The 18,937-nt window shown below is 41.6% G+C and overlaps 1 protein-coding gene across 1 annotated transcript in view; it reads right to left on the bottom strand.

Annotated features, from left to right (window-relative positions):
- Positions 1–18,937, bottom strand: part of TES (testin LIM domain protein) — a 47,494-nt gene that overhangs the window by 10,550 nt on the left and 18,007 nt on the right. Inside the window, exon 2 of the mRNA XM_025464737.3 lies at positions 12,031–12,116. Within this exon, the coding sequence (XP_025320522.1) occupies positions 12,031–12,116 (86 nt within the window). The remainder of the gene's footprint in view (positions 1–12,030; positions 12,117–18,937) is intronic.

The following is an 18,937-nucleotide window of genomic DNA, read 5'->3' as shown; positions in this document are numbered from 1 at the left end:
CTCAAGGAGCCATATCTGAGCAAAATCTCATCTGGTGTTCCTCATTTTCTTAAATTGAGAAGTAAATAAAATCACCAAAACACTATCACAGCAAGAGGTTTCATATTTTATTGCTTGGTGACATTTTATAGCCATTACCCATTTTTGGGTTTTTGTTCTTTTAAGTGAGAGGGGAAGTTGATATGACTTTTCTGATAAAGGACTATAATCCTAGATGTAGCTTTAGCGTTCCTCATTTTCCTTTCGGTACCCTTGCTAATTTCCTTTCCTTTCCTGTTTCCTTTCTTTTTTCCCCTCTTCCTTTTATTTCTTCAAACACTTAGTGACCACCTACTATGTGCTTTCATATGTGTAAAAACCAGATAGATGAAAGTCTCTGGACTTTCAGAGAAATGAAATGAAAGATACCACTAAATGAAAGACACTGTCCCCTTTCCCCAATCTGGTCTAGCAGGTAATCATTCCTTCATGCAACATATACGAGTGTCCATGTGCTAAGCAATGTACTTAGCTTATATAGTTATAGTACTTAGCCTTACAGCAATGTACTTAGATTGCTACACCCTATAATTGCATTTGTGATAGGAAAGAAAGGTTCAGGATACTTTGAGAGAGTAATTTTGACTTGGAAATGGTGAGGAAAGGACTCCATAAAAATATCACTCAATAAGAAAGTTAACATTTAGGTTGAGATGTGAAGGATGATGAAACAAGTATGAAATGTGTGTGTGTGTGTGTGTGTGTGTGTGTGTGTGTTTGTGTATATTTGAGATGGGGTAAAGAAATAGAGAAGAGAAAAGCCTCCAAACATTAGGCAGAAAGAGTATTTGTGGTGGTCTTGAATTAGGAAAGAGCTTGTATCCCATGATCATAGAAGGCTGGTAGGAATGCAGTGAGGTAAATAAATAGGGAATGACAAGGTTGGAGAGGTAGGCAGGCATGAGATCATGCAGGGACTTGGACACATTATTAAAGGACTGGGCTTTCACTAGAAGAATAAGCCAGAGGCACCGAAGGCCTTTGGGTAATGGAATAACACATTTAGATCTATCATTCTCAAAAACTGTATTCTATAATGTGAGGCTGGATCAGGGGTAGACATAAGTGGAAGGAGGGACCAATTAACATGTCAATAGTGTATCCAGTTTGCAAAGCAACTGAAATCCTGCTATTATTTCACAAGTGGAATTTAAATCTTGTCTAGTTATTGTTGTGGTCTAGGTTAACAAGTGTTACACCTTGGACTAGGGTATTTAACAGTGGAGATGAAAAGAAAAGATTTAAGATCTCCTTCAAAGTAAAACTGACTAAACTTTGTGGTTGATTTGGATGTAGTGATGGTAAAGGGAAGGGTAAATCTGTCAAAAAATGAACCTAGCTTTCCAGGATGCGTAAGCTGGTAGAAGGAGTATGACTTATTGAGAGTAATTGTAAAAGAATGACAAATCTGAGGTAACTGGGGGGTGGGGAGGGGAGGGTGTTGATGAAAGTTCTCCAAAATTCAACTACTGAAAAGTTTGAAATGCCCATAAAACAGGATACATATATCAAGTAGATTGTAGGATATGTAGATCTCACGTTAAAAACTGTAGTCTGGTAGAAAATACAAATCTGGGAGTTGGGAAATGACACATTTGCATAAAATTGAACAGATCACTTTCACATCCTGGGCGAGAATACAGAGAAAAGGTGAGGACTCAGGGAAGGGGTCTGGCAGAGAAGCAGAAGCTGGAAAAGGGACAGAGGAAAACAGACAAGTAGAGAGACTTTGTGGTGCTCAAAACAGAAGCTGGAAGTAAATAAAGGGCAACGAGAGTATGTAAATCAGAGGGAGGAGTCTGAGAGTTTACAAACACACTCTAACATCCTTACATTATTCAGGAAGATACTGAAGATATAGATTAACATTATTGTTTTGAACCATGCATGTTAAACTAGCTAGACAACTAAAGAAGGAAATATTGCATATAATTTCTAAACTTGTAGAGAGAAAATGGAATGATGATATAAAATGCAAATAATTAAACAGAAGGCAATAAGAGAGGAGAAAAAATAAACTTAGAAGATTGAGACACGTAGAAAGCACAAATTAAGATGGTTAATATAATCCAAATATACCAATAGTCACAACAAATGGACTCCATGCTCCAGTTAAAAGACAAAGGATTTCAGGCTGAATAACAACAAAATCAAACCATATGCTACTTGGAAGAGACACTTGAAATTTAAGGACACAGGATGAAAGTGTAAGGATGCAAAAACGATATTTCAGGTATTCCAACCTTGATACCTATATTAATGTCATACACTTTGGACTTTAATGATTTTTCCTTTAATGAGTATTAAAGAGAATCACTACACAGCGACAGAAGTTTAAAATCATCTCTATGATGTAACAAATATAAAATTAATATTGCCTAATGACCTAACCTTAAAATATATAAGCAAAAATAACAGAAATTTAAGAAATAGACAAACTCATTATGGTAACACTAAAAAATTAGAAATAAAGATTTGGATAACACAATAATAATCCTGATCAAGCAGACACATAAAAAAATATCCTATCCAGTGACCGGACAACACTTCTTTTTGTGAACATTTGAAACACTTCAGAAAAACGAACATATACCGATAGACCAGCTCTCAAGAAATGCCCAAGGAATCACCATCAACCACATTAACCTGAATATAATGTTAGAAATCAACAGCAAAAAAGTAACTAGAAAGTACTTTTGAAAGACTCCTAAGAAATTCAATATTAAAACAATCACAATAGAAATTAAAAACAAATGATATTTTAAGGAAAAAAGAAAGGAAAACTATGACTTATTGAAATGCAGAACACAACTAAAGGAGAAAAGGTAGAGCTAACGTGCTCAAGTTAGAAAGATGAGAGAATAAAACTAAGAAGGTCAACTCAGAAAGTTAGGAAACATGCAGAATAAGCCTAAAGAACATGGAAGGAAGATGAAGATAACAGCAAAAACCAATAAAACAACTGTCTGCTTCTCATAAGATGCAAGGGGGGAAAAGCATTCAATACATTTTAACATCTCTAGTGACTACATTTTGCATAGTAGTTTTAGCTCCAGAAGGAAACTAGATAGAATTTTAAAAAGGGTTTCTGGGAAAAAAGCTCATACTCAACATACATCATACTTAGTGCATTCGCTTTAGGATCTGAAGCAAGAGAGCAACCTTGCCATCACTTCACTCATACAGTCTTATGGGTACTAATCAGAGCTGTAAGAAAAATGAAAGAAATTGAAATTTTAAGGATTCACCAGAAAGGAAGAAACAAAACCATTGTTAGTCACAGATGCTATGGATCATATAAAAATGTATTAATATCGGTAAGAGTTTACGAAGTTTTCTGGATTTAAAATTAATAAAATTAGATTTCTCTGCATCACTAAATTAGGAAAAAAGCAACCAAAAATTCTTAAGTGAATCTCTTCGCCAAATAACAAATTATTAAATAATTATAGATTGTTGTGTCTTGTTTTCTTAGGTGAGGTATGCAAACTAAAAATATTAGATTCAACTCGTGCAGTCCCAGAGAGAGAGATAGAGTCAGAGATAAGCGGGGTGGGGAGGCAAACTAATTTCCTTGTGCACACACTGCTCACAAATCTTTATTTGGTAAGAATTTGCTGAAGCGTTTGCATATTCTAGTTCAGCTATAAAAGACTCTTACATCTGGTTATCTCATACTCCCACCCAGTGGAAAGGAGCACATTAATCTACCACATTACGTTCTTCATTCTTGTTCTTCAGTTAACAAAAACAATATAATTATTCATAAAACAATCACAATGCTTTTGGGTTAAGTGAAAATCATACCGTTCTGAGGGGAATCTGGTTCCTTAGGGATGGGAATTTAGTTCTTAATATAGATAAACAGAGCCTTAGATGGCTGTGACCTATGGCATTGATCCTAATAATTAGTGAAGTGACTGACTATAAAGACAGAAGTAATAACGTTACAGGGATCTGTGATGAAGGATATGGACTTCCTTTGGAAATGTTTCTTATCCAGTTCTACAGCAGAACAACATGTACACCATAAAATAAAGGGAGTCAGATTTTAGAATCTGAAAGACCAAAAAGTATGTGAAATAAAGTCTGCTCATTTCTAAAGCATGAACTATGATGAGCTGTAGTTACAGATTAAAATATGACCCTTTAGGGATCCCTGGGTGGCACAGCAGTTTGGCTCCTGCCTTTGGCCCAGGGCCCGATCCTGGAGACCCGGGATCGAATGAATGCCACGTCGGGCTCCAGGCATGGAGCCTGCTTCTCCCTCTGCCTATGTCTCTGCCTCTCTCTCTCTCTCTCTCTCTCTCTCTCTGTGTGACTATCATAAATAGATAAAAATTTTAAAAAATAAAATAAAATATGACCCTTTAAAATATGCCTTATATTCTATATATGTAGAATAGTTACTCATTTACTACAAAAGTATTATATATAAGAAGGTCTACTGGGCAGCCTGGGTGGCTCAGCGGTTTAGCGCCGCCTTCAGCCCAGGGCCTGATCCTAGAGACCGGGGATTGAGTCCCACATTGGGCCCCCTGCATGGAGCCTGCTTCTCCCTCTGCCTGTGTCTCTGCATCTCTCTCTCTCTCTCTGTCTCTCATGAATAAATAAATAAAATCTTAAAAAAAAAAAGTTAAAAAAAATAAGGTCTACTAACCAATGGTAGAAGAGCCATCTCTATATTTTTTCTTTCTTATTATTTGTCTTGGCTATTCTTGGAAGATTTACATTCTGAGAATATCCATTCTCCCCACCCACCCCTTCACCCACCCAACATACCCTTTTTAAGCAAGCAAAATTAGGCTAAAGCAATATAGCAATAGCAGCGGTGATGAGGGAAAAAGAAGTTTTCAGTTTTCTAAGTGGGAAAACCTATGACTGATTCATGATAGCTTTGAAAACCATAACTACATTAAATATGTATCATATGTATCCTCGCCGCAATGTGGGGGCACGCAGGAAGAACACTTGGCAGGAACGTGACTCGAGGGGTGGGATGGTTCTTTCAGTTTGAGTTGTCATCACGAAGCAGCTGGAGTGACCACATCCCTTCCAGACCCATTACCCCAGAGCTCCATTTCTAAAATAAAAAGGGATAGCTACAAACCACAATTTCTGAAAGAAACCTATAAAATCTGGGCCAGGTGCCAAGAGCTACCCATTATAGAAATCTATACTATTTACTACTTAAACCTATGCTATTTACTAGTTCAAAAAATTGTTTTAAATTGGAGGAGGGTTAGGCTACAGTGTTTTACATTTCAATCACCCATATTTAAATTGGAAAATTTTATCTTTAGAAATATCTTTTAAGAACTTTTATTTTTTTAAATATTTATTTCTTTGAAAGAGAGAGAGAGCACACAAGCAGGGAGGGGGACAGAGGGAGAGAGAATCTCCAGCAGAATGCACTGAGCACTGAGCGCAGTGTGGGGCTCGAGCTCACAACCCCAAGAAATCAGGAGTCTGACACTTACCTGACTAGGCCACCCAGGCACCCTTTTAAAAGAACTTTTAAAGTCATTAGGAAAATATTCAATAAGTTTATCAAAAGGAAAATTTTGTTGAGGAGTTGGGAGAGAAAAGGGTATTGTTATCCTGGTATCCAAGAAAAGGCATGAGAAGGAGTAGGACATTCATCACATAGTTCATTTCAGCCTAAAATAACTCAGATTCCATCCTTTTTAAGAAAATCAAGAACTTTAAAATAGATTTTTATGCCAACCTAAAACAAAACAAAAATAATGGCACAGGTGAGCACAGTACCCACATGCTGGGGCTATACTACTGATGACATATGCAAATTGCTTGTTTACTACGTTCATATGAGCTATACCAATTTGATAGCAGTTTATGAGGGAGTTATAAGTCAGTTGCCATAACTCTAAATCTTCAAACCTGTTCTCCCTATCGAGCACTTCTCAAATTTACGTGCTAGGGGGCACCTGGCTGGCTTGGTAAGTTGAACGTCTGCCTTCACCTCAGGTCATGATTCCCAACGTCCTGGGATCTAGTCCTGGGATCTAACCCTGCATCGGGCTCCCTGCTCAGTGGGAAGCCTGCTTCTCCTTCTCCCTCTCCCTCTGCTAACTCCCCCTGCTTGTGCTCTCTTGCTCTGTCAAGTAAATAAAGAAAATCTTAAAAAAAAAAAAAAAAAAAAAAAGGAACATTGGGAAAGAAAGAAAAGTGAATTCAGAATTAATTTATTTAAAAGGGTCTTTTTAAAATCACTTTTTAAAAAATATGCAATGTCATCTGATAGATTGGGAAGCTCTAAAGTGTGTGTTGGGGGTGGGGGGGAGTAGGGTTATTATACTAAAAAGTTCTTTGTACAAAAAAGTTTAGGGTGTTAACACATACACACATAAAGGTTAATGTGCATGACAAATCTGAACTGTATACTCACATTTTTACATTACAACTTTGGATTTTTTTTTTTTAAGATTTTATTTATTTATTTATTCATGAGAGAGAGAGACAGAGACAGGCAGAGGGAGAAGCAGGCTCCATGTAGGCAGCCTGATGTGGGACTCGATCCCAGATCCCGGATCACGCCCTGGGCCAAAGGCAGACGCTCAACTGCTGAGCCACCCAGGCGTCCCTCAACTTTGGATTTCTTGAGTTAAAACCAGGAGAGGGTGTGGCAAAATTTATCAAAAGCATTGCTTCAGAAAAATACACAGATTGCAGTTTCAAGCTGAAAGCAGTCAAGAAACTTTCATCTCCCCCCCTCAAAGAGAAATTATTTTTGTATCACTATTTGCGAAAAATGTTATTTTTACAAGGCAAGTAGTAGCAACTAGAGTGCTCTGACATGCTGCCAGCATTCACAGTGATTTAAAGGTATGGTCATGGCATTGCTACAAACCATATTTTAAAAGGGCTGGAAGCTGCCCTTTTATAACAGGGATATACTTATATGGACTTAAGCATGGGCCTCTGTTACAGGATTCCACACAAGGATTAATCCATTTATGGTGGGAAATTTTTAGTTTTCGCCAGCCCTAAGCCAATCAGAAATTCTCTGAACCGATGTAGGCTATATTCAAGTAACGCTTGTCTTACAAAGGCTACTGTTTTAGGAGGAGGATTTATTGAAGATAAAATACTAATCCTATTACTTATATGATTGATAATCTATGATTCCAGTGATATTACCATACTTTCAATATGAAATGATTGACTATAAACTCCAAATCTTGGGTTTGTGTCTTAACATCTCAAATATTTGTGAGCTCTATATATTACTTGGAAGTGCGTCCAGATAGAACCTCTTATTTATTAAGTATCAGGCATCTTCAAACCTTTTATTTTTCTCTAGTCTTGTAATTATTGATGCAGTGAAGAGAGAGTGTGCTCACATTTAAATCATCATTGTCCACAAAGACGCAGATGTCACAAAAAAGCACTGCCCTGTAGAGAAGACAACTTGGTGCAGTCCAAAGCTCACTGATCATGACCGTGCGAACATGGGCCCTCGTTTCTGTCTTGCGTTGTAGAAGGTGGGTGATGAGGAAGGTTTTGGCAAGCTTTGGGTCCAAGTTCCAGCTCTGCCAGCTATAAGCCATGCCCTTGGTAAGTCATTTAACCTCCCTAAATCTTTGATTTCTCATCTATAAAATGGGAATACTATTACTTACCTCAAAAGAGTATTATGAAGATTAGTTACAATCAGGTACACAAGGTGCTGTGGTAAGCAGAATTCTAAGATGGCCCCTCTAACCTGGTCCCTCCAGGGTTACCCACATGATTTTCTTACTGTCTGTGACAAAAGATTATCCAGGTGTGTCAAATCTAATCACGTGAGCCCTTGAAAAACATAAATTTTTTCTGGCTGGGAGAAGGGGAAGTTGGAGAGATTTAAGGCATAGAAGGGATTCTAAGCACTGTTGTTGACTTTGAAGACAGAGGTGGCCATGTGCCAAGGAATGTGGGTGGCTTCTAGAAGCCAGAACAGCCCCTGACTGACAGCCAGCAAAGAAACAGAGACAACCTACAACCCACAAGGAAATGAAGGAAATGAATTCTACTAACATCACAAATGAGTCGAGAAGCAAATTTTAACCCCGTTTTCCAGATTAGAGCCCAACCTGGCCAAAACCAGAGTTCAGCCTTTTGAAATCTTAAGCAGAGAATCCAGCTGAGCCGGCCTTGAGTTCTGGCTTAAAGTGTAAACGGAATCAATTAATAAGTGTAGTTTTAATCACCCAAATTTATAGTAACTTCATTATTTAGCGATAGAAAATCATTACAAGTGCTTATTCGTGTACAACACATAGGAAATTTCATAAGTTATATTTCTTATTGATATCTAAAAAGCTCAAACAAGCTATTTTAACTTCCTTGGGTTTTAGGTCTTTGATCCATAAAATGAGGTCTGACTAGCTAAGTTCCAAGTTCCACTCTAAACTTCCATGAGCCTAAGAATTCATTTTCAGTTTCTGATAACTGTTGTGACACACCTTGAACAGGCAGTCGTGCCTGCTGGATCTCTTCCATTCACTCTCAGATCTATTCTGTACCCATCTGCATGGTACCCTGGATGGACCATGGTCTAGGAGGCTGACCCCTAAGGACTGCAGCAGTGGGCTACCTTGCCCCTAGCAATGGAAGATGCCAGCAGGAAATCTCAGTGATGAACAACAGCGAGGTCTGAGGATTTATTTCCTGGTTTCCTACAAGTGTACAAGGTGCTAAGGCCAAAAATGACCCCTTCCTTTACTTGGGGAAGCAGGGAAGAAGGTGCCAAGGACTGAATTGTGTCTCTCCCCCTCAAATCTGCATGTTGAAGTCCTAACCCCTGGCGTGACTATATTTGTAGATAGAGTTTTTAGGAGGTAAAGTTAAATGAGGATATAAGAGTAGGGACCTAATCTTATAGGAATGGTGGCCTTCTAAGAAGAGGAAGAGAGATCTTTCTCTCTCTCTCCATATGCATGCACAGAGAAAAGGATATGTGAGGACACCGAGAGAAGGTGGCTGTCTGCAAACCAGGAAGTGGTTTCTCACCAGAACCCAACCATGCTCTGATACTGAACGTCTTGGGCGTCTAGCCTCCAGAACTAGAAGACAATACATTTCTATTGTCTCAGCCACCATCTATGGTATTTTGCAATGGAAGCCCGAGCTGACTAATACAGGGCGCAAGGAAGAAGAGTTCTCAGGGAGTGATGCTTGAACTCAAGATCTGAAAAATACGAAGGACTTTTTGTTTCATGATAGTAAGATGGAGGGTCTTTCCAGCTAAAGGAAACATACCAAAAAACCACAGGCATTTCAGGAACCAGCACGTACCTCAGCAGTTGAAGCACAGCGTGCTTAGAAGGGAAGTAGGAGAGGAGACTAGACAAGCAAGCAGGAATAGATGTTGAGGTTTTAAGCCAAAGACTTTGCCCAAAGGATCCAGCCCAGTGGGAAAGCAACGAAAGTTCTTAAGCTACTGGGAAGTACACGATAGCATCCATTTTCAAGACCATCCTATAGCTGCCTGGAAGTCAGACTGCAAAAGAGCAGAGAATAAGTTAGCTCTGATTTTCACCATGTACCCCATGAAGCCCTAAGAGTCCTAGAAATCAAGGGTTACCGTGAAGATGGAAGAGCAAGCTAAGTGGACAGGATCCTGGGACTCTATGCCCCCTGCAATCACAGCAGTTCTATGGCCCTAGACCCGACCTGGAATCTTCATTATGTTCAGGACAACCAGCCTAGCATTGAAAGTGGCTCATCTGGAGGTCAAAGGCACCTGCCCTCCAGCCTTCCAACTGTGGTGAAAAGTCAGGGAATTATCAAGAATTCTGAGAGAGAAATGTGTCCGGATTCATGCCAGGAAGAAGACGGAACTACTAAGCAACACCATCTGGACGAACTGTATAAACCCAAGCTAGGCTGGAGGCTGTGGCAAAACCCTAGTCTTTTATGGCTCTTTACAGGTTCTCAGAGCATATCAAGATAAGCAAATGGAAAAATTAAAATAAAGAAATGATTTTCATGCCACAGAAATCCACTCTTCTCTGACATTTTTATCTGAAAGTCCTAGATTATAGTGATCCACAATAGAAAAATAACATATCAGAAACAAGAATCACTGTAAACTAACTTCTGCTTTGGAGGGAAGATGCTATCGCTTAAGAATGAGCTTTTAAAGATCTCATTAGCAGCTTCTGGCAACTGTAGTCAACCTAAAGGGATTATTTTGATTGTACAATACGAGCCATGCCCAGCAGAGGGCAGCCCAACTCTCCACACAGCCCACGGAGAGCGCGGCTCAGGGGTGTGCTGATTAGGGCTGAAATACTCTAATCCAGAAATCTCTTTTGCGTCTAGTGACTTTACCTTTGAAAAACACGACAGACATGCTGTCTAAGGGCCCTGTCCCTTGGAAAAGTGGCAGAGGGAAGAGCCATGGAAGTCCTGTAATCCAAAAACTCCCTGGACCACTTTCGCTCCCTACAAATAAAGAACTGTATGTACCATCATTTCTCAGTGAGGTTTGGGCTGGGGTTTCTGTTGCCTTCACTATTTAAAATAACTGTGTTTCCTAAAACTTGCTAAATTAAACGACTTTCAAAAGAGCCTAATATCTCAAATTGTATTTGTTTATATTCTCCTTTAACTTACATTGTACACAGTCCCAAGAGCTGATGACATTTTTTTATTCTAGAGAGTTTTCTATGGAAATATGCAGTACGGAAGTGGTCCTCGAGTGAGATTTATTCTAAAAAGGCAAGTGCCATCCTAATAATAATCTACAGTTAACTTTTTTTTCCTTCCAACAGTAATGTGCTGATTCTTACTTTGAACAGACTTATAAACTATCATTATAGTCCTTGACAGCCACTAATGAACAACATTTGTATTCTTCTTAAGAACAAGTTTAAAATACCGATTTTTAGGTTTATGTGACATACTATCACTTTAAAAGATGTAAATTGTAGGGACTCCTGGGTGGTTCAGTGATTAAGTATCTGCCTTGGGCTCAGGGCATGGTCTTGTAGTCCCAGGATCGAGTCCTACATCAGGCTTCCCTCGAGGAGCCTGCTTCTCCCTCTACCTATGTCTCTGCTTCTCTCTCTCTGTATCTCTCATGAATAAATAAGATCTTTAAAAAAATTTTAAAAAAATAAATAAAATATGTAAATTGTAAAAAATAAAAATAAAAAAATGAAATATGTAAATAAGATCTATACAAATTCACACTTTTGTTTATTTTCCAAACTCACATTTTTGATCCACTAACATTTGTCTGCCATATACGTGTACTTGATTCTAGCCAAGACAATGGCAATCAATTATTATTTTTTTAAATTTAAGTGTTTCAAAGTTTTTCGGTAGTAAATTTAGAGCTGAAAATTTCGAAGAGCCCTTGAATTCAAGTCTACATCCTGACAACTGGTAAATGAATGCTTAATTAACCATATTTATTGTTTATTGCAAATACACAGATAAGAGGTGCAAAGTTACCAATTTCTAAGAAAATAATAATAACTATAATCAGGAGTCATAGAAGATCACCCTAAACTTATTTGCCACTCAGAAAAGAGACATAGGGATCCCTGGGTGGCGCAGCGGTTTGGCGCCTGCCTTTGGCCCAGGGCGCGATCCTAGAGATCCGGGATCGAATCCCACATCGGGCTCCCTGCATGGAGCCTGCTTCTCCCTCTGCCTATGTCTCTGCCTCTCTCTCTGTGTGTGTGACTATCATAAATAAATAAAAATTAAAAAAAAAAAAGAAAAGAAAAGAGACATATTCAGTATTCTAGACTTGTAGGAAATCTGAGGGGCCTTGAATGAACCATTCAAAATATAGCTACTATGGTCCAATTAGCTCAGTCACAACTTAATGATGGGGAACAGAATAGATTTATTTTTCATTCGTTTCTTAGAAAAGAGTATGACAGGTGTACAACTTAGCCACCAAGCTAAAGAATCTGCAGGAGACCCCCACTGTCTGAGAAGGCAGTGTCCTGGTTGTAGTTTTTAAAACATTACCTCCAAAAGTGTAGTTCGAATCCTTCACATTTTTCTTTGCATTTTAAACAGGGGGCTCCAAATCCTTGCTCATGACCTAAGCCCATCTGTTAAGGAGAAAACAATGTGTGTTATAACAGTTATAAGAGATCTTAAAAATTCGATAAGTTACCCTTCTAATTCCACTTACCGCTCCTGTTGATATAACTTTCAAACAACTCTTTTATGAGTCTCACAATGTTTGGTTAATGATGACACTCAGCTATGGATAGGAGGACTGGAAGTACCTACACAACATACCTTTAATTCTTTTTTCATGAAAAGCACCAGAATACAACTGTGTAGAAGACTACAAATGCTGTAAAAGTTGCAAAAAGTCATGACTATATCTTTTTGGCAACTATACACTGTGTATACGAGAGGAACAGGGAGCAGTCAGAGAGCCAGGGCTTGGAAAGCAAGTCTGCCCCCAAATGACATATTTTACAGCAAACAAGGAATACTGAAAAGATTTTAGGACTTATGATAAAAATATTATTGCATTTTATTATGTATTGCTCATTTATTTTATTAACTTATAATCCATTTCATTATTTACAATACCATATTTATCATATTCAAAATATTATTTACTGTAAGTATAATAAGAGCAACAACGAATATATATTGAATGCCGGGAACAGAAGTAAGCACTTCGGGGCAGCCCGGGGGGCTCAGCGGTTTAGCACCGCCTTTGACCCAGGGCGTGGTCCTGGAGACCCGGGATCGAGTCCCACATCGGGCTCCCTGCATGGAGCCTGCTTCTCCCTCTGCCTGTGTCTCTGCCTCTCTCTCTCTCTGTGTCTCTCATGAATAAATAAATAAAAATAAAAATAAAATAAGTAAGCACTTCACTGAAATCTTATAAAATCTCATAAAATGCTTATAAAGTAGGCAATATCCTTCTCTGTTTTAGAGATGACAACTGAAACTCAGAGAGGTTACAGAACTTGCTGGAGCTCAAAGTATAAATAAACGGTAGAGAAGTGATCAGGGTCCTGGTCTTTCTGACCCTAAAGCCTGTGCTTTTATGCCCGCGGTGGGAATAGAGGGGATGCACTATTGCCCTTAGTGTAGCAAACTATTTTTTAACCCATATTAAACAGTAATCCTTGGGAACTTGCTGAGACATGACTTAATAAACAGAAAAGGAGGGGCTGCAGATGAGGGAAGGCACAAGAAGGCAACGTAAGCTCTTGTTTCCCAACTACTGATAAGAGCGTAAAGAAGGTCAGCCCCCTTGGTATCAGCACGTGGGCAAATCACCAGCGACGCGGCTACTCTATTTTAATTATCACATCGGTGACTGCTGACAAATCGTCACCACCTAGTAGTGTCTGGAGTGAGAGTTCAAGCTGGCCAAACAATCGCTCCTCCCTTCTGTAGCTTTACCGAGTTGTGTTTTTGCCATGCAACCTAAACCACACTGTTACTTGTTCCTTGAAAGATCAGTCTGTGCCAGGAAGTTTAGATAAAGCTCTTCCTTTTTTTTCTGAAGAAAATGACCACATCCTCTTACCACGACTAAGGTCTACCCAGCTGCTCAGGAGAGCCCACATTATTTTTAATAGACCATCTCAAGTATAGTCTCCGAAGGTGATAAAATCTGCCCAGTCTCAACTAAACTTCAGCACTCTTGCCATGTCCCCACTGCCAATTTTAAAAACATTTTGAAATTGTATAACTTTAATACTAGGTGACACTTTTTCTTTTTCTTTTTCTTCCAAGGAATCAAATTGTTCCCTTGTGACTGATGATCACAGCTCACAGTACAGAAATAAAGTGGAGTAAGCAGAAGAGAAACTGGTTATTTGAGTTTTCTGGTTTGTTTGTTTTTTTTTTTTTTTAGATTTTCTTTGAGAGAGAGGGAGTACAAGCAGGAGGGAAGAGCAGAGGAAGAGGGAGAAGCAGACTCCCCACTGAGCAGGGAGCCCACGGGCTGGATCCCAGGACCCCAGATCATGACCTGAGCCACCCAGGCGCCCCGGAGTTTTGTGATCTTTGTAAGGAATGTAATTAAAGAATTTTCTCCATTATGATATCCAGACTAACATGAATGAAAAATCTGAAAAAGTTTATTCTAAGTTCTTTCTAGCTTTCCATTGCAGGAGAGTTACCAATCCTGAATCCACCTGGAATATGGATTTCCTTCATCAGGCGTTCCATGCATTCCTAACAAACTCTGATGCCAAATGAAAATTAAGACATTATTAAGGCTTAATCATATCAGCTTAGCTTAAATCAGCTGCTTCTAAACCCTTATATAGAATTCACAGTAAGGAAAACACTTTATCTCATGACACAGATATGCACACACACATTAAAATGGCCACAAATTCTTACCTCCCTTCAAATCTGAATCCCCTAGACGGAGCAACACCGGCCTTAATAAAATACTGCAAGCATATTGGAAAAATATCCTCTCATCCTCTAATTCTGAATGGAACTTGGAAGCTTCGCTAATTTAACTAGAACCCCAGTTCGTCGGCAGAGGCTTTACACTAAGGCCCAGTGCAGTGAGTTCACTGTCCGACACTGACATTAGAGCTGGAAAGGGGCAAACTGTATCTTTCCGACCGGCTTTTTCTCTTCTCAAGAGAGTGATGGCTCATCTACTAGGACGATGAAAACTGGAGATGTTTCACGAACGTGTCTTTTAAAGTGGCTGCTGGTGTAAGAGGAACCTAAAACCAAGCTCCTGGTCCCACAGCTAGTGCACAGCACGCAGCCCTGGGGTCCCCGCGCAGGCCTCCGCGCAGCACGCGGAGCACCTGCAGCACCTGGAGCACCTGGAGCAGGCCCTCCGGCTCCCAAAGGTTTCCAGGCCCCTTTCCGCTTCGAGGGAAAGGACTGCGAGCCTCAGGTGGAGGTGACTGAGAGCGCAGGACGGGGGCTGTGAAGCCGTCAGGGGGGCCTGGAAGGCTCTTTTGAACAGATGGTGCTCGAACTGAGCTGCAAGGATGAGCAGCACCTGACTCAGCAGGCGGGCAGGGGGGGACCCCGGGGCCGGGGCTCAGAAGCAGGTATGCTGAGAGCGGGGACACCCAAGAGCGCTCGAAAGGGGACAGGATCTGACTTGCAACAGGCTGAGCGGGGTTTGTTTTTTTTGTTCTTGGACTCCTTTCTCTTCCTTTTCCCAAAGAAGGAATCATCTTCTGAGGACGAGACCCGTAAGGAAGAAGCACCTGGGAAAAAGCCAGGCAGGCAGTGGAGGGACCGGGTGGGGAAGGGGGAGCACCCCTGAAGCCCGATAGTCCCCCGGGGGGGGTCTCAGGGCGACAAGGAGCCCGACCCTGGAGAATAGGGCTCTGCAGAAATCTCCAGGGCTCCCTCGGGCGCAGGGCAGGACACCGAGGCCAGCGGCCCTCCTGCCTTTCCAACACGCACTTTCATTTTTCCCCAAATGCTCAGACACAGGGACAGGCAGGAGGGGACCCGACAGTATCACGAGGGGGACCCGCTAGAGAGAGGGCGCGCTCCCCTGCGCTTCTGGTTAAAGATCAACAGAGCAACGAGGGGCCACCGAGTCTTCCAGGCCCCGTGGCACAGGCGGTCAGAGAGCTGGGCTGGGCGCGAACCTGCGGCCCGGGAGGGGCTCACGAGAGGCCGTGGCAGCGCTGGGGGCACAGCCATCCAGCTGAACCCCTGCCACCCAGCAGTGACGACCTCCAACCTACGCCACTGGCCGGCGAGCTCTTCTGCCCTATGCTTTACCCTCTTTGTCAACCTCTGCTAGGATAAAAGGCACCAGGCCACGGACAGCGAAGGATCGTGGGTCACACCCTGGTGGGGCCCCAGCGTGGCGCGGCCCCCCGGAGCGCCCTGTGCTCTCTGCTCCCCTTAAATCCGACCTGCGTGAAGACCCTGCGCCACACCTCTCCCCTGTGGCTTCTGCTGCCCCCTCCACCTGCGGTCCTTGCCTTCAGGGGTCCACGGGAACCCCGGAGGAGGGTCTTCTACTCAATCATCAAAGGAGTCGCAGAGGCAGGGCTGCCCCCCACGCAGCCTCCGGGGCCTCGGCCCTGGGCCCCTCGGGCAGCGGTCCCAGGAGCTGGGAACCAAGGGTCTGGAGCTCCATCTGCCTGAGGGGCCCAGCCAACGTCTCCCCTTCCTTCCCTGCCGCGTTCCGGATTCCCTGAGGAGCAGGACCCAGAGCCTCCCAGGTGTCTCCCCTCCCCGTTCTCCTCGGCAGGCTGCACCTTCCAGGTGGCATCCTCGTTCCTGCACGAGCCCTGGCCGGTACTCTTAGACACCCCGATCTTATAGGTTCGAGGGTGCCCAGGTGTCTGGGCTTAAGAATTCTTGGGGAGGGGTCAGAACAGGGAGGGAGGTATGTAATGATACCCACGGTGCGTGCAGGGGAACGTGCCGGGGAGCGGTGGAGGGGAAGGGGAGCCCAGAAAGCACGGGCTCCTCAGCTAAGGCAATCAGGCTGTGTAGAGGGTGAAGTCCAGCTCCCCAGACGACTGTGAACACCAAGATGAGGGTGCTCATATGGAATACGCTGGGAGAAGGGGCGATACCGGCTGGGAAGGAAATGATCAAGACCTACGTGGGTGACCAGAGAACCAAGAATGCAGAAAGAGCACTGAAGGGAGTGAGGAACACGGTGGCCTGGTCCCAGGGTGTCACTTGCCAGGTCCAGTGATCTCAGCAGTCACTTTTCTTCTCTGGGCTTCTTCGTGTGGATAATGAAGGAATTGAGCTAGATCAACTCCAGCAGGGCTTTTAATTCTAAAATTATGACTGCAAATCAGGTTTCAGATGAACTTCATCTGACTTGGTTATTCGGCACGTCTTCTGCGCAACATTTAAGCACTAACTAGACAACAGTCATTTGAGGAAGATAATAGACTATTGGCTCTTCTAGGTCAGACTCATTTGGAATTCAGTTTAGAAGAGGAGTTTATGAAGGAAATAAAAAATGTAAGTTCGGAGGGGGAAGACACAGTTCTGTTGCATGTAATTATTTTAGCAGCAAATGTGAGATGGTATTCCCTTCAGAGTCAACACCTGGTGCCTAAAAACACACGTTTTTCCTAAGCACACAGGTCCCCAAACTCTCTACTTCATATAATTTTAGTAACACATTCTGGCCAGCATCAATACAAGATACGACAGATTAATTTTTCTTCTTCAGTGTCCAAAAAACCAGATCCTTTGGATTGACTATATTTGGAAAAACTACAGTCCGGCTTTAGGAATACCTATCAAAGTCCTTTGGGGAGAAAAAAAAAAAGACTATAGTATTTATCCTGAAATACTAGTCCTAGACAAATAAGATTTTAAAACTATCCATAACATGATAGGCTCCAGATACTGAACTTACATTACCATGATCTGTGCCTCAAAACACCCCTTGTCCCCTGCTTATTCTAGGGTAAGAAATGGGAATGGAATCAATTTCTCCGCATTCATAATTCCAGGTAACCGGATAGGTTGGCAACATTTCAAGTGACCCTTCTGACCCAGGAAAGAGTATTGCTTGTCAGATACTTTAAAGAAAAAGAAAAGAAGGGTAGGGAACATCTGGTATTTCAAACATGGTCTGAGTTGATTTGGAGATAATTTGAGTCTGGAAGATATTATGCAGCATTCAGGGTGAGATCATCTGATTCATGCTGTTTTCATAACCAAATTTCCCTCTGGAGCAAAGAATCCTATGCGGTTACTAAACAAGCAAGGGTTACTAAGACTTCTTTAATCATTTTGGAATGAAGCAGACCAAGGTGGGTCATGTGAAACGTACATACATTCCCTCTCTGTACACGGGCATGTTATTTACCTTCTTACCCCATGTGTGTACATACCCCTATTCACATCACACCCTTCAAGAAGCATTTTAGATCTCAGTCATCCAAATGAATATTCTGAACAAAGCAATGGCATTTCCAAAAAAATAATTCCTCTCGGCACATGGCTCTTTTAGGGATCTGATGTGATCTGGAAAGTTCCCCCCGACCTGAATCAATATATTTGATCCATCTCTGACACAAAAGTTTAAATTGTTTTAAGAGTTCTTGTTCATTGGCTGCTTCCCAATCTCTACTGAGATTTGCAGTATCCGCCCCCACCTCCCAGATAAAGGTTAGGTTACGCAGAAAACCAGACTTAAATATAAAAACAGAGGCATCCTTCAACTTTCATAGAGCTTGGCAAATTTCTGAGATGTGAATACAAAGAAATAATTTATTATGATTAAGAGCTACTATGAATCATCTCTAATAAAACTGCTATATCTTTTTGCTTATAAGAACAAAAACTTTCCATCTGTCACCTAAGTTCAAGATACATAAGATGAAGAATGAAGAAAAAGTTGTCACCACCGCCCTGGTCACACACATTGGGGCCCAGAGTCCTCCGTGTCCCTGCCCAGACATGCTTACGATGCTCCGAGGCTTGCTGGTCTCTCCTCTAAAAGCTATGTGGTTTATCCCCTCACCTCCACTCCACTTCTATCACGTTGACCTTGGACCACACACTCTCCTAGGTGATCGCTCCCTTTGATGGCATTCTATCGCCACTCTCAAACTTATTTTAATAAAACCTAAAGCCAATCACACAACAGTCCCCTTATTAGATGCTTTTATAGAGTTCAATGAATTCCACGTGTCTTAGCATGGCTGAGAAGGTCCTTTCCAATCCATCTCTCTCTTGCTCCTTCCACTCCCTCCCTCACAAACCTCTGCTTCTCAGGAATATATATATTTTTCCCTTTGTTGGATCTCATTCCCCTTCTCTTCCATCTGGTAAAATCCTACTTTCTATAGACCCAGTTCAAACACCAGTGACTATGTGATTTCCTTCTTGAACTATTCTCATAAAAGTGCTAAATTCACATCAGCTTTCAGTCCTCTTTTACTATGTGCTGATACACATCAGTTTATCC

Source organism: Canis lupus, chromosome 14, assembly GCF_003254725.2.
Source record: "Canis lupus dingo isolate Sandy chromosome 14, ASM325472v2, whole genome shotgun sequence".
NCBI classification, from domain to species: Eukaryota; Metazoa; Chordata; class Mammalia; order Carnivora; family Canidae; genus Canis; species Canis lupus.
The sequence above is the reverse complement of the archived record's forward strand: the minus strand, read 5'-3'. Positions and strand labels throughout refer to the sequence as shown.